The sequence below is a fragment of the Vicia villosa genome, linkage group LG7, assembly GCF_029867415.1.
Source record: "Vicia villosa cultivar HV-30 ecotype Madison, WI linkage group LG7, Vvil1.0, whole genome shotgun sequence".
Classification (NCBI taxonomy): domain Eukaryota; kingdom Viridiplantae; phylum Streptophyta; class Magnoliopsida; order Fabales; family Fabaceae; genus Vicia; species Vicia villosa.
Window position 1 is genome coordinate 73,197,060 of NC_081186.1, and position 14,901 is coordinate 73,211,960.

Below are 14,901 nucleotides of genomic sequence, written 5' to 3' on the forward strand. Positions count from 1 at the left end.
TTTTTGCTGCAGCTGCAAGGATCTGCAGCTCTGATACCACTCTGTTGGTGGTATTCAAGAGGTGGTATGTAATAAATTGTAGTGTTGCAGAATTCTGCAGAGAAAAACTAATTTTTGTCACTTTTTGCACTATACTTCTACTGGTGGATGACCATTGAAAATCTCTGCTTTTATTGAATTCACCAGACACTTGTTGCTATCAACTTAGCATTACAAAGCCTTTATATAGGCTTGAAGGAAACTGATAGAGAATACAAATGGGTTGATAATCAAGATGATGACTCTTTGGTTTTCTCAATCTTAATGATACAACTCTACCATAAATCTAAATAAAGACAATAATTATATTATGATGGTTACAATTCTCACATAATGCTTACTAAAGATAGTGGTGATTACAACACATTAATTTTAACACTTTCAATGCCTCAGCTGCATTGACTGGTTCGTCATCTGCATAGAAAGCATAATGTACCAGCTCACCTTCATTATCGACCACATCATTGGATGTAATCACACATTCTTGCAACCTTGCAGGCATGTGTCTTATTCTGGATGTCTGCTTGGGCCTGCTTCACCTCTAAATTCTTCTTGTCGAACTTCTATTTCGACTTCACTTATTGGTTCTTCTCATAAAATTCTCACTGAATATTTCTTGATACTGTCAGTCCAGTCTCATTCCTTATGCTCATCTATGATCACGTCCCTACTGATCATTACTTGCTTTTTCATCGGATCAAAAAACTTGTATCCTCCAGTCGAATGATATTCTATTAGGATCACCTGACTCGACTTGTCATCAAGTTTTATTCTTAACTAACCCAGCACATGTCTATGTGCTATAAATCCAAATATCTTTAGATGATTTAAGCTAGGTTTGACACCAGACCAAAATTATTTTGGCGTGACTCCTTCTATCTTCTTCGTCAGACATCCATTCAAGATATAAGTTGCAATCGACACAACTTCACCCGAATATTCCTTAGGTAAATGTTTTCCTTTCAACATACTTCTCACCATATTCATGATGGTTTTATTCTTCCTTTTTGTAGTTCCATTTAGCTATGGAGTGTAGGGTGGCACCACCTCATGCACAATATGTTCTTTCTCAAATAACATGACGAAGTCTTTTGACACATATTCTCCACCACCATCAGTCCTCAGAATCTTGAACTTTCGACCAATTTGTCATTCGACCATAGATTTAAACTTGGAAAATACATCTATCACTTCACGTTTCTTCTTGATCAAGTAATTCCATAATTTTCGACTAAAATAATCTTGGAATGTGATAAAGTATTTATTACCTCCAATCAAATTCACCTGGATCGGTCCACATATTTCAAAGTATATGGCTTCAAGAAAAGTCTTCAACTTGCTTCCTGCATCCTTGTTGAAGTTGTTCTTATGTTGCTTCTCTTGTACACATTCCTCACATATATACTTTGTTTGGAATGTCGATTTCTAGTAATCCTGAAACCATATTTCTTATTTTCAAGTCTAAAATGTCTTCGAAGTTGAGATGTCCAAGTCTATAGTGCCATATTCATTCATCCCTGCTAGCTTCAGTCACAAGGAACGTTTGCTCCATCACATTAAGTTCAATCTTGAAGGTTTTATTTTGAGACATAGGTTCCTTTAAGATTAACCTTTTACTTGAGTCGACAACTCTCATCATCTTGTCTTAGATCGACACTTTGTAGTTCTTTTCGCCCAACTGCCCTATTATGCGCAAATTACTTTTCATGCATGGTATATATAATACATTGGAAACTACTGACCTTTTGCCATATTTCCTCATAATCAGAACATCACCAATACCTTCAGTTGCTAGATTATTGTCATTTGCAAATTTCACCATCTTCTTCATCAACGGCTTTATGTTAACAAACCAATATTTTCTTCCCTACATATGTGATGAGCATCCAGAGTCCAAGTACATTTGGTCCCTGAATCTTTATTCATTTCTTGTTGTAACCATCAACACCATCTCTTCTTCTTGAAGTTTTGAAAACTTTGCATCACTTTCTTGATTCTTTTGTTTTTCTGGACAATCACTATAATAGTAATCATACTTCTGACAATTGAAACCCTGACTGTGACTTTTGTCAGGTTTTTAACCACCATCTCTTGCTCTACCTGCACCACCACCTCTTTGGTTGCTTTGGTACGAGAGTCTTGTTTGATTAGATGAATTTCCTTCTTGATGGTTTCCTCGACCATTCGAATTTTTGTAGCCTCATCTATCTTTGTTGTCAACCGCTTTCCTTTGCCTTTATTTTCTTTTGCTGATTACGCCTACAAAGCCACATCACTCTTTGACTTTCCTGCAACTCTTTCACTTATTCTTTGTTCATGAGATTTAAGCGTTCCTTGTAGATTTTCCTTTGCCAATGTTGAAAAATATTTTTATTCTTCTATGGCAACCACAACATGGTCAAACTTATGATACAATGACCTCAAGATATTTTTGACAACTGATCTTAATGTCAACGATTCTCCATACACCTTGATTTGATTCACTATTTTCGTAACCCTAGTGAAGAAATCAATTATGCTTTCACTTTCTTTCATTTGAAGCAATTCATTCGTTTTTTTGTGATTTTGTAACCTCACCTTTTCTGCGCTTCCCATGTTTTTTTTGCTGATTCAACATCACCCAGCTTCTCAAAATTGTATAGATCAACACATTGGTGAATTATAAAGAGATATTTATAATCTTTCTTCTTCAATTAATTGTGTGCATTATTTTCTTCATCCGTCACGTTTTCTTCAAGCAGCGATACACCTTCCTTCACAAGATTCCAAAGATCGTGATAACAGAAAACCACCTTCATCTGCTTGCACTAATTGTCATAATTCTGACTCTTAAGATTCACCGGAAAATGTCCGTTTGGATTATTCACTACCACCACTTTTTGTTGCCTCAAATTTCTCATCCAGAGCTCTAGATACCATATGTTGAAATTACATCAAATTTATGGAGAATTCTAAATCAATCTTGATGAACAAGGTTCAATTGCACCTATGAATTCCCTCTTGTTATTTAGTAGAGTGAATCAACTAATTTCGATTGCAAGATGATTGTGTTGCACAATTATTAATGAAAGAAGAAAAGAAAGATGAATTGGGAATGAAATGAATTAGAGTTTGAACAAAATAAAGGGAAGAAGAAGAATTTCTACAGAGTTTCCCTCTACTCTTCAAACTGAAGTTTATTCTTTGCAACTGCAAGTGAGTAAAAAAACAATAATAGGGGTTATTGCCTATTTATAGGTTTTAGGTTTGCTTGCTCCCTAAGTAAAGCCCAAAATACAAAAATTTGAAATACCTAATTTTGTTAACACTATAAAATTATGCCTAATTCGAAATTTCCTACTAGGAACCTGCTTCAACAAACACTAGGTTATTTTGACACAATTTTGTTTCTGTCGAGCAACTTGTTTCGACACAAAAAATTGCATTCTTACCATTTCGTTGGGGTTGTTTTGATTATCAATATTAGATTCGGAAAAAAAGCATATACAATTTTGGATTTAAAAAATTTGTAATAATTGTTTTGGGTTTGTATGGAGGTTGAGGATGAAAATATGAAGGTTAAAGCATCAACGACCGAATTTTGGATTTGCGTTCATATCTTCATCCTCAGCCTTCATATACACCTAGAAAAAATTACAATATCCTTATATTATACAACCTTAAAACAACTAGGAACCTAAACACTTTTTTCCCAAACTCATCACTTTTAAGTTAAAATCAGTCAAAATGAAAACCATGGCCTCAACATTTCCTAGCAATCTATGACATAGATAAAGATGTATTCATCATGTTAAACCTATATTCTAAACCAAGCTTCAAGTATATGTGAGGATCGTAAATTGAAAAAGTTGTAAAAGAGGGTTTTAGGGTACAAAACTACAGATTGGGAAAGAACCAGTTGGTGATTGGAGAAGAGTGTTTTTGAAGAAACGAGGAATTGTGAAAAACCTGCAACAGTTGCAAACTTTTGAATTCCCTTTGAAAGAGGTTGAAGATATCAAAATTCGCTTAAACAAATAACAAATACAAACAACAGCAGAAAAATAACAAAAAGAGTTTAGTGGCCTCGGTGGTAATATGTTTACAAATGTCTTGGATTTAAATTCTCGAAAGGCTACGTCACTCCTATATTGTTTTTTAATTTAACTCTAACAAATGTGAAAATATAATTTATTTTCCTTAAAAATTAATCATTATTATATAATATAATTATGCCTAATATACAATACTCTAATTAATTTTGTCTTTTTTTTAATGAAAAATATCATAAAATTAATAATATTATATATTATTGATATAGATTAGTATTATAGATCATAGAGAAACATCCTCATAAAATAGTCTGTCTCTTAGAATTTCTCCACATTATATTTATCTTTTTAGAATTTCTCTACACGATATTTATCATTTATTTTACAATATTTCTTTCGTCCCACAATGCGTGATCAATCTGAAATAAAATGATGTTAAAAAATAAATGATCCATTCAATTTTCAATATACTTTTCCAATTCTACCCTCTAATTAATATAAATTTCACCATTCTCAATACATAATAAGGGTAATATTTTAAAAATAATATTCTCTCTTATTTTTATACTTTTTTCTTAATATATGTGAAATGGTGTGCTGGGCACTCAGTGGCGGAACCAGACTCTAAAGTTTGGGGTGGCCACAAAATTAAAATATAATTTATAAATTAAATATTCATACTATATTGTATATAAAATATCTAAATTGTCATAAACACATAATTTAACATGAAAAGATAAAAAACTATTACTTAAAAATACCTTATAATAATGCTCTACGGTTTTTGAGTAGCTTGAAATCATCTATAATAGTCTCAGAATCAATATTTACAACAATTTCTCTTTCAATGTTAACCGTCATGCTATCTCCTAGAAAATCAGCTCCCATTTTACTTCTCAATCTTGTCTTGATAATTTTCATTGCCGAGAAAGATCTTTCAGTAGTGGCTGTAGATACAGGGAGAGTCATGACAAGGCGAAGCAGTCTATCAATCAAATAGTAAATTCCATTCTTTCCCGTTGCAACCAAAGATGAACATAAGTCTTGAATAGTTGATAAATTCTTCAAACTCGATGCTTGGCGAGCGTCAATAATAAAATGTCGAAGTTGAAATTGCAAATTAATCCTCTCTTGCTCATTGAAGTCCATAGGATAATATTTTTCAACTAGAGTGCAAATCGTATCAAAGTTAAAAGCCTTGTAATTATCCTTCGGAGACAAAGCACAACTTAGAGTTAACAAACCAATCGCTTGCTCACTAAATCTGCTATTCAACTCTTGTAATTGTTTATCAATGGTAGTGAAAAATATTTCAACTCTAAAGTAATGCTCAATGGTTACCTGGTTCTCTTCAAGACGAGAGCGCCCAAATCTTGTTGTTGAGTGAACATCATCAAGATCAGGAATCTCAATATCATGTTTTTCACAAAAAGACTTCACACAAGTAAACAATTTATCCCAACCATCTTCTCTCAATTCTTGAATAAGAGTTTTTGTTGAACAAACCAAATTCATAGCATTAACTACATCCTGGGATTGTTGTTGTAAGGCTTGGCAAAGCATATTTGTGACACCCATAATTTCTTTCATCAGATGCAATATGAATATAAAATCAAATGATTTCAAGTAATTGTAAGCACTATCAGCATCTTCACGTGAAGCATAGTTTAATCCTTCCTTTGCAATTTTTTTTTGAAACAGTACAAGTTGCTTCATACATAGTTATCAAGCTACTAATAGAAGAGAAGTGTGATCCCCAACGAGTATCTCCAGCCCGTCTGAAAGTACCAATTTGATTTTCACCTTTACCAGTTACAATTTCACCAATCTCTAACAAATGTTCAATTTCATCTAATTGGGAAGCTTGTAACTCATCATGTCTCTTTGTAGAAGAACAAACAACATTCACAATAAGAGTTAGTTTATCAAAGAATTGATGAATTGGTTTAACTTCCCTTGATGCAGTAACCAGAGCAAGTTGCAATTGATGAGCAAAACAATGAACATAATATGCATAAGGACAATCCTTCATAAATAGTGCTTGTAAACCATTTCATTCTCCTCTCATATTTCTAGCACCATCATACCCTTGATTACGAATGTTAGAGACATCAAGGTTGTGTAGAGAAAGTATATCACATACCTTTTGCTTAAGAGTTAAAGATGTAGTGTCAGTAACACGTGCAAGGCCAAAAAATCTCTCTTGTATAAAACCTTCTTTATCAAAAAATCTCAAAACAAGAGACATGTGCTCTTTTTTAGATTCATCACGAGCTTCCTCTACAACTATACAAAATTTGGAATCGCCAATTTCTTCACGGATATGCTTTTTCACCCTACTTGAAAGAATATGCAAAATCTCTTTTTGAATTTTATGTGAAGTATACTTGCTATTTGATGGAGCATTTTCCAACACAACTTTTGCAACTTCATCATTATAAAATGCCAAGAGTTTTACCAATTGAAGAAAATTACCTTGGTTTAATGATTCTTTACTTTCATCATGACCTCTAAAAACACAAGCTTGAAAAGTTAACCAACGAACTGTGTCAATTGAAGTCTTGAGACGTAGTCGATTCTTCATAATTTCAGTCGAACTTTGAGCTTGAAAAATGTTCCTAATGTGTCCATTTTGATTCAACAAATCTTGACAAGCTTTCATAGCATTGTTGTGTGGTGAACAAGGATCACTCCCTATGTGTTTAAGAAATGCACAATGCTTTCCATTTCTAACTTTCTTCCAACCTCTAAAACCTGTAGAAATAAAAACATCTGAACTAGGACGTCCATTTGGTCTTTTGCTAAAAAGATAACATGGTAAGCAATAAACAACATCTTCTGAAGGTGAATATTCTAACCATGAAGGAAAGAGGCTAAACCAAGTGTATTGAAATCTTCTTTGATGATCTTCGTTACCAGACAATGGATACTGCTCTAAATGCATTTGATATGGACCCCATTTCAAATAAGCTCTTCGTATTTCATCCATTTGATTTAATGGATATTTCCACATTGGAGGACGTTTTTCAAGATCACGTTCTAAAGAATTCTCAATGTCATCCGGACAAACTCTATTAACATTTTCTTCAATTCTTGGATTCTGAATAACTCTTTGAGGTTCAGAAATAGAAGTCAAATTATCGTCGTCTCTTTCTTTCCTCTTGAAAAAAGAATCAATTTTTCTACTCTTCATTATTACTTTTGTGCTGCAAAATCAATTGAAGAAATCCCAAAACAATTTCAGCATAACACAACAAAACTCCAAAACAACACAACTTACAACTCACAAAAATTAAATCCCTAAATTCACAATTCAATCCCAAAATTTAAATCCCTAAATTCACAATTCAATCTGACATAATATTATTTAAATTAACACAATATTATCAATTTGATTGTTTCATCAATTTGTGAAATGGAAGAAAAAACCCTAATATTCTACTTTATGAAACATAAACTATATGTTGCAGATAAACAAATAAAAGGAAGAAAAGTCATTTACCCCAAAATAATACACAGTTTATAGAGTAGTTACCTGAAGCCGACGGATGGTGTGGGTGGTGGTGAACCGTGGACGGTAGTATTGAGAACTGAGATGAGTTGAGGAACAAAGAGTAGTGTTTCAACTTTTTAAATAAAAAACTAATACCGAAAGGAAATGTGAAATGTGAAACAACATTGTTAAGTTTATAACATATATGGCATTTTAGTAATTACTATGTTAAGTGGAGGGTATATGGGTATTTTCACTATATGAAAAAAAAATTAAAAAAAAAATTGGGGTGGCCGTGGCACCCCCTTGTCCCTACAATGGTCCGCCCATGTGGGCACTCATTATGGGACGGAGGGAGTAAACACTTATACACAGTTTACACTAAAAAAATGTGCATGAATTATGGGAGTTATTATTTGAGTTTGAAGAGGGTTTGACCTCCGCAAATTGTTTGGTGGGAGTTATAAAAACTACCGCTTATACGATTCTCACAATTTATCTACGGGAGTTCTAAATAACTGATAAGTGCAAAAATGTTGTTATTTTGAGTATATAATTGTGACACTTATCGATTCTATTCATTCCGTTTTTGTAATAAAATCCCCACTTTTGTGTATATATTCACATTATTTAGTTTTCATATATTTTATATACCGTTTAATAGTTTTCCCTTTGTTTTTATCGGTATTCATGCTTATTGGAGCCTCGAGGAATAAAGTGTCGAAGGCACGGCTCCGATTGCGCGATTTTGGATCAAATAAGCAAGTTTTGTGCAGAGAGCTCCGTTGAGCGGCGTGTAAGCGCGCTTTCCAGGGGTGAACCAAATTTCCCTGGCCGCTAAGCGGCGGGTCTGGCCGCTAAGCGGAGGCCTGTTTACTGTTGTAGATATTTTGTGAATACGTGTAGGCCGCTAAGCGAGATTTGGCCGCTAAGCGGCAGTAGCAGAACTTGTCTTTATATTTCTTCATTTGTAACATTTCTAGGTTATGGTTTTGGAGAGTTTTTGGTTCCAACTCCATCATTTTCATTCTTAGAGTAGGATTAGCTTAGAAAACAACACTGGGTCATGCACTTGGAAGATCGGAGGTGGATTTCTCATCAACCGGAGCTGACAACCCGCGAGATGTTTGGTTTATCTTCTCTATTCTTTGTGTATTTCTTTTGTGTTGGGTTTGTTTGTATATGTACTTGAATCTTATGTATATTTACCGATTTACCGATTATAAAGTTATATTTAACTTTCTTTACAAATCTATGTTGATTGTTATTCTGGATTTTTGCTCTGTGCTGGAGATTTGAGTTGCTTTAGAGATAAACTGCTTGAATCTTTATCTAGGATGATATTCTGTTGGTTCTGAACTCTAGAGATAGATTTAGAGCTAGCATTCACCGATAGTATCTGTACTTAATGCTTTCGTGTTTGAGCGGCGCGCGAGAGATCGCCGACGCGAGAATACGGATGTTCTCGTGACTTTGCGTTAGAGATAACCTTAGTTGTGAGATTATCTCGTTTGTGCTCCAGAGATGGACGCTTATGTGAGAGATACGTGATAACATAGATGAGTATCGTAGGTTGAGTATAACGGGTTGGTAAGTGTATGTTTGTGAAGAGTGAATATATTTACATTCCTGATAAGTTATTTCTCTTCTAAGAATGTGTTTATTCTTTTCCTGTCCATATCTTTGTTTACCTTTTTCTCATTCAAACCCGAGCTCGAAACCGTAGAAACTGTTGAATGGCATCTCCATCTCTGTGGACGATAATTCCCGGATCAATATTTCCAAATCTTTCTTTTGTTGCTTGCCCTATACTGCATTCAACAATAACCGTTGGTATAGTCGAATAATTGTGGCGGTTAGTTTGTAGAGGTTATTAACCCCACCAAATGTTAAAAATATGTTAAAAAAACAATCATATTAGTTAAACTTTTATGTAAAAAAAAACATAATAATTATATTTGTAAAATATATTTACATAAGAAATATATTACTCTATTATTTTTCCCATAAAATAAGGAATATCAATATTTCTTATTATTTTTCCCAAAAAATAAGGCATATCAATATTTCCTCAAAATAGCATTTTTGTGTTTTTTGTAGTGTTATTGTTGTTTTTACACTTTGGCTTTGTTTGGTAAGACATGTTTTCGAGTTTATAGTTTATGTCTTATGTCTTATAAGCTCATATGATAATTTAGATCCGTTTGGTAACAGTCTTTTCATCACAAACTTATAACTTATTTTAATAGCTTATAGCTTATTTTCCATACGCTATTTCAAATAGCGTTTTACCTTATGTCTTATAGCTTATTATATTTTCTTTCTTTTTTATCCTTATTATTTTAATTAAAATCGATTTTTAATCCTTATAATTTATTTAAAATAAAATAATTATATATTAAATATCTTTTATGTCATTTTACATTTATAAGTTAATTATTGAACCGCTAATTTTACCAAATACTTCAATGAACTTATAAGTTATCAGTCTCAACCATCCGCTATAAGCTATTTATAGCTTATAGCGGATGGTTGAGACTGATAGTTTATAAGCTCATTGAAGTGTTTGGTAAAATTAACGGTTCAATTAACTTATAAATGTAAAATGACGTAAAAGATATTTAATATATAATTATTTTATTTTAAATTAAAATAAATTATAAGGGTTAAAAATGGATTTTAATTGAAATAATAAGGATAAAAAAGGAAGAAAAAATAATAAGCTATAAGACATAAGCTAAAACGCTATTTGAAATAGCGTTTGGAAAATAAGCTATAAGCTAGTAAAATAAGTTATAAGCTCGTGATGAAAAGACCGTTATCAAACGGGTCTAAATTATCATATGAGCTTATAAGACATAAGACATAAACTATAAGTTCGAAAAAATGTCTTACCAAACAGAGTCTTGAAATTCAATTTTATGAAAGTTCATTTTAAGTGTATAATTTTAAGTAATAGACACCTATACACACTTTAGTTTAAGTTATTTGTTTTTGATTAATCAGTATAGTTTTTTCACAAAAAATTAAATACCTTTAATAATTTTGTTTTTGTTTTTCATTTGTCTTAGATTACCTATAGTATCATATGTAGATATTGTATGCAAATATATATATTTTTGTTTAAACCAATAATAAAATAAACTTTTACAATCATTGTTTTAATTAGAAAAAATCATATTTAAATCATATACAACTAATTTTAAAAAAATAAATTGCATAAAATTAAACAAATTAAAATTATTGCTTTAAAATTTATTTAAATACATTTTAATCAAGTCGTAGCACAGACTTTTTTAATACGTAGTAAATCAATGAAAAGAGGACATATGAATCTCAAATAGCGAAACATATGAATATATTTTATCTTCCTTTAAATTGTAAGTAGAGAATATGGAAAGTGGGGATGGTGGGAGGGTGATAAATTATTAGAAATTAATTAAGAAAAATGGTAGTAAAAAAATATTAAATAGGGATAAATCTATCTATTTTTTGTTCCAGGAATAAAATTAAAAACCTCACAATAGTTATCTTTGTACACATTTTTCAAACTTATAAGTTATAATGGATTATGATCCTATCAGGTAAACCTCAAAGGGTTTTATGGTTTATCCCTTTATGTATCTTAAACCACCAATTTAGCACTAAAAATATCACCATAGACTAATCACAAAATAAAACTAATTTTAAAACACCAAACCCACAATTCAGCATTACCATTAAGATCTCACAAAGTTAAACATTCTTGAAATAAATCAAAACATGTGTTTGTCTTTCTTCTTCTCATTCTCCAAAGTGTACCAACCATGTCGATGGCTGATAGTACTGTAAATGCAACCGTTAACGCCATTACAACAAATGGAACAGTATGGATTTGTGAACAAGTATCTAAGAATCCAAGATCAAGAGGGATTTTCTTTTCGGATAATCCATTTAGTTACACATTACCGGTTCTCTTTGTACAAATCTCTTTAGTTTCTAGCTTGACTGCTGTTTTACAATTTTTACTTCAACCTATTGGAGAGACCAGATTCTTTCCGCAAATGCTGGTAATATATTTTATAGATATGTTTATTGATTGGTCTTTTTTTTTTAATGAAAGTCGTTATACATGGTTGCATTCGCAATTGTGACTGCAATATTAGTGATTAAGTATCCCCGTCAACATGTGTGACAACTTGTAACTGTATTAGAACGCGTCAAACAATTTATCTACACTTGAAATCTTATGAAAAAACATAAATACATGCTAATGAATTATTTTTTCAGGCTGGCATGATGCTAGGACCATCAGTTATAGGACAAAGTGCTTTCCTACAAAAGTGGCTATTCCCACCAAAAACATTCTACATAAGTAAAACAATTGCATTTTTCGGAGGCATGATGTTTATGTTCTTAATTGGAGTAAAAATTGATCTAAGTATCGTTGCAAAATCAGGGAAAAAAGCTTGGGCAATTGGAATATTGTCATTTTTCGTTCCACTATTATTTAGCTCAGTTGTTTTTTTTGTTGCAAGAGAAGCAATACCTCCTGATCACCCTCTCTACAATTCCTTAATTTCCATCACATTCATCTTCTCATGTGGTTCATTCCATGTAACCACAATCCACTTAGCAGATTTAAAGCTATTAAACTCCGAAATGGGTCGATTAGCTATATCTTCCTCAATGGTTAGTGGAACTATTTCGTTAATGGTTGTTAGCGCCGTGATAACCCACGAAAATATATTTTCCATTGAAGATAAGACTGCTAACCTGATGGGGCTGAGTTTGCTCGTTATGATTACTTTCATAGTATGCGTTTTACGTCCCATAATGTGCTGGATGATAAGACAAACACCTGAAGGTAGACAAATGAAAGAGTCATACATACTGTCGGTGTTTTTAATGTTAATCGGTTGCGCGTTTTTTAGCGAAGTTATCGGGCAACATGTTCTGATTTTACCTATCATTTTAGGCATAGCTGTACCTGAAGGTCCTCCATTAGGATCAGCATTGACCGATAGATTGGATACATTGGTTTCACATATTTTTTTGCCATTGTATTTTCTGTATGGCGGTTCTAGATTCAATATTTTTCTAATTGACGGTCAAACATTTGTGATTGTTCAAGTTATTGCTATTGTTGCATCCTTTGGGAAGATTGTCGGAACTATATTACCTTCAATTTATTGGAAGATGCCAATGACAGATGTTTTAGCTTTAGGACTACTTATGAGTGCTCAAGGCATCACGCAATTGATTTACTTGCAAAATGGTCTAAATATTACAGTAAGAGTCAATAATCCTTTCTATTAATTTGTCATCTTGTAACTGTATGTGGCCGATTTGCATATAGAAAATTTATACATGTTTTGTTTGCAGATAGATGAACAATCGTATGGTAATGCGCTGATAGCATTAACTTGGCTAACAGGAGTCACCACTCCCTTTGTGAAATTCTTATATGATCCTTCTAAGAGGTATTTGTCTTTAAATAGGAGAAGAACCATTGAACAATCAACTCAAGATATTGAACTGCGTCTCATGGCGTGTATACATAGTCAAGAAACCACTCCTTCTATAATCAATCTTCTTGAAATTTCAAACCCTTCATTAGAAAATCCTATTTGTTTCTATGTTCTACATCTTCTTCAACTAAGAGGAAGATCAACCCCAGTTTTCGTAGATCATCAATCAACTAGCAAGAAGAATCATTCGCAAAAGAATTATTCGGAGCACATAATAAACGCATTTCGATCCTACGAGCAACAAAAATCAAATAATGTTGTTGTGAAACTCTACACGTCGATTTCACCTTACGAAACAATGCATGATGAAATATGTATGCAGGTTGCTGAAAAGAGAGTATGTTTGTTGATTGTGCCTTTTCATAGACAATGGAAATCGAATGGGATAACAGAATCTACACACCCAATTAGGGCGTTAAATCTCCAGCTTCTCAGGACGGCACCTTGTTCTGTTGGGATTCTAATCGAGCGCGGTACTTTGAATATAAGCCATCCTATAGCAAATGCCGCATTTTATAGTGTTGGAATAGTCTTTATAGAAGGCAATGACGACCGTGAAGCTTTAGCCTACGCGATGCGGATGGCAAATAACCCGATAGTAAGGGTTACATTGGTTAGAATAATGGAGCCTCGAAAGAAAAATAAGAACTTGATCAACAAGGATCCAGACGGGGATTTGATTCATAGGTTTAAAGTGGATTGCATTCAAATTAAACGACACGATTATAAAGAGGAAGTAGTAAGGGATAGTGTTGAAATGATAAATGTTCTAAGGTCATTTGAAGGTTGTTTTGATTTGGTTTTGGTTGGTAGAAGACATGCAAGTGAGTCATGTTTGTTTAGTGGATTAAATTATTGGAATGAGTATCCTGAACTCGGACCTATTGGTGACATGTTAGTTGCTTCAGATTCTACTTTTGATGGTTCTGTTATGGTTATTCAACAACAAAAGAGATCAGGGATTGGTTATCATGATTTGAATTTAGATTCTGGTGTTTTATCAAGGCAAGAAAATTTAACCATTATGGAAGTTCCTCGTGATAAATAGGTGTAGCCAATTATTTAATACAGAAATAGAAGGTAAACGAACAGAATGTGGACATCAGACTTAAGATAGTAGAAAACCGATTGGGAGACAAAAGTGTTATTTCTTTTTGATGATAGATATTGTGTAAAAAAATGATTGTACAGTTCATAGTGTATCACATTCTTACTTATTAGAGCAAGATATTTGATTAGCTTGAATATTTACATTTCTCCCTATTAAAAAGTTAAAAATAATTGACAAAAATATTGAGAGTGAGGAGTAATGACACCCTCACTTGTAATAAGATTGAACTCCACGCTTTGAATTATAAGAATTATACGGTATATTATCATCAGCTTCTGTTTCCATTTTGTTTTCGTCATCAAGAAGATATAAGAATAATTTAGTTTCATGGAAAAGTTCATGCATGTATATACATTTACCTCCTAGCCCATAAACCTTTATGATCTAGAAGTTACTACATTTAGATACAACAATGTTTTTATAACTACCTAATAATATGTTATAGATTTGATGTTGGAAATTATGAGCTTTAATTTCATCAAGTTGTGTTCTAAAATGACAAAAGTGAAATAGAGTTAATTGACAATAAATGCTTCATAAATAGTCCCACATAGAAAGTGGAGTAAACTTTAAAAGCATTTATAAAGTTCTTAGATCAATGTAGTTTCTAAAGGAGCCAAAGAGGATAAAGTGCCACATAGACATATGTGGTGGTCCTAGGCCTTATGACACTTTCTCTACCAAAAACACCCTCGCCGCCCCCGACACCGGGTCCGA

General features: G+C 32.7%; 1 protein-coding gene and 1 pseudogene across 1 annotated transcript; one reads left to right on the forward strand and one right to left on the reverse strand.

The window, feature by feature from the left end:
- Window positions 1–4,832: 4,832 nt before the first annotated feature.
- Window positions 4,833–7,263, reverse strand: LOC131619327 (uncharacterized; annotated as a pseudogene).
- Window positions 7,264–11,312: 4,049 nt separating this feature from the next.
- Window positions 11,313–14,318, forward strand: LOC131617436 (cation/H(+) antiporter 15-like). Its single transcript, XM_058888722.1, has 3 exons — window positions 11,313–11,612; window positions 11,833–12,834; window positions 12,928–14,318. The coding sequence occupies exons 1-3, from the start codon at window positions 11,370–11,372 to the stop codon at window positions 14,119–14,121; spliced, it is 2,439 nt and encodes an 812-aa protein (XP_058744705.1). The 5' UTR covers window positions 11,313–11,369; the 3' UTR covers window positions 14,122–14,318.
- The last annotated feature ends 583 nt before the right edge of the window (window positions 14,319–14,901 follow it).

What these genes read in the sequence shown, in the direction of transcription:
- LOC131617436 (XM_058888722.1), top strand. Translation starts at nt 11,370, where the DNA reads ATGTCGATGGCTGATAGTACTGTAAATGCAACCGTTAACGCCATTACA. An exon ending in GATTCTTTCCGCAAATGCTG is followed by an intron (nt 11,613 to 11,832) that starts GTAATATATTTT and finishes TTATTTTTTCAG; the next exon opens with GCTGGCATGATGCTAGGACC. An exon ending in AAAATGGTCTAAATATTACA is followed by an intron (nt 12,835 to 12,927) that starts GTAAGAGTCAAT and finishes TTTTGTTTGCAG; the next exon opens with ATAGATGAACAATCGTATGG.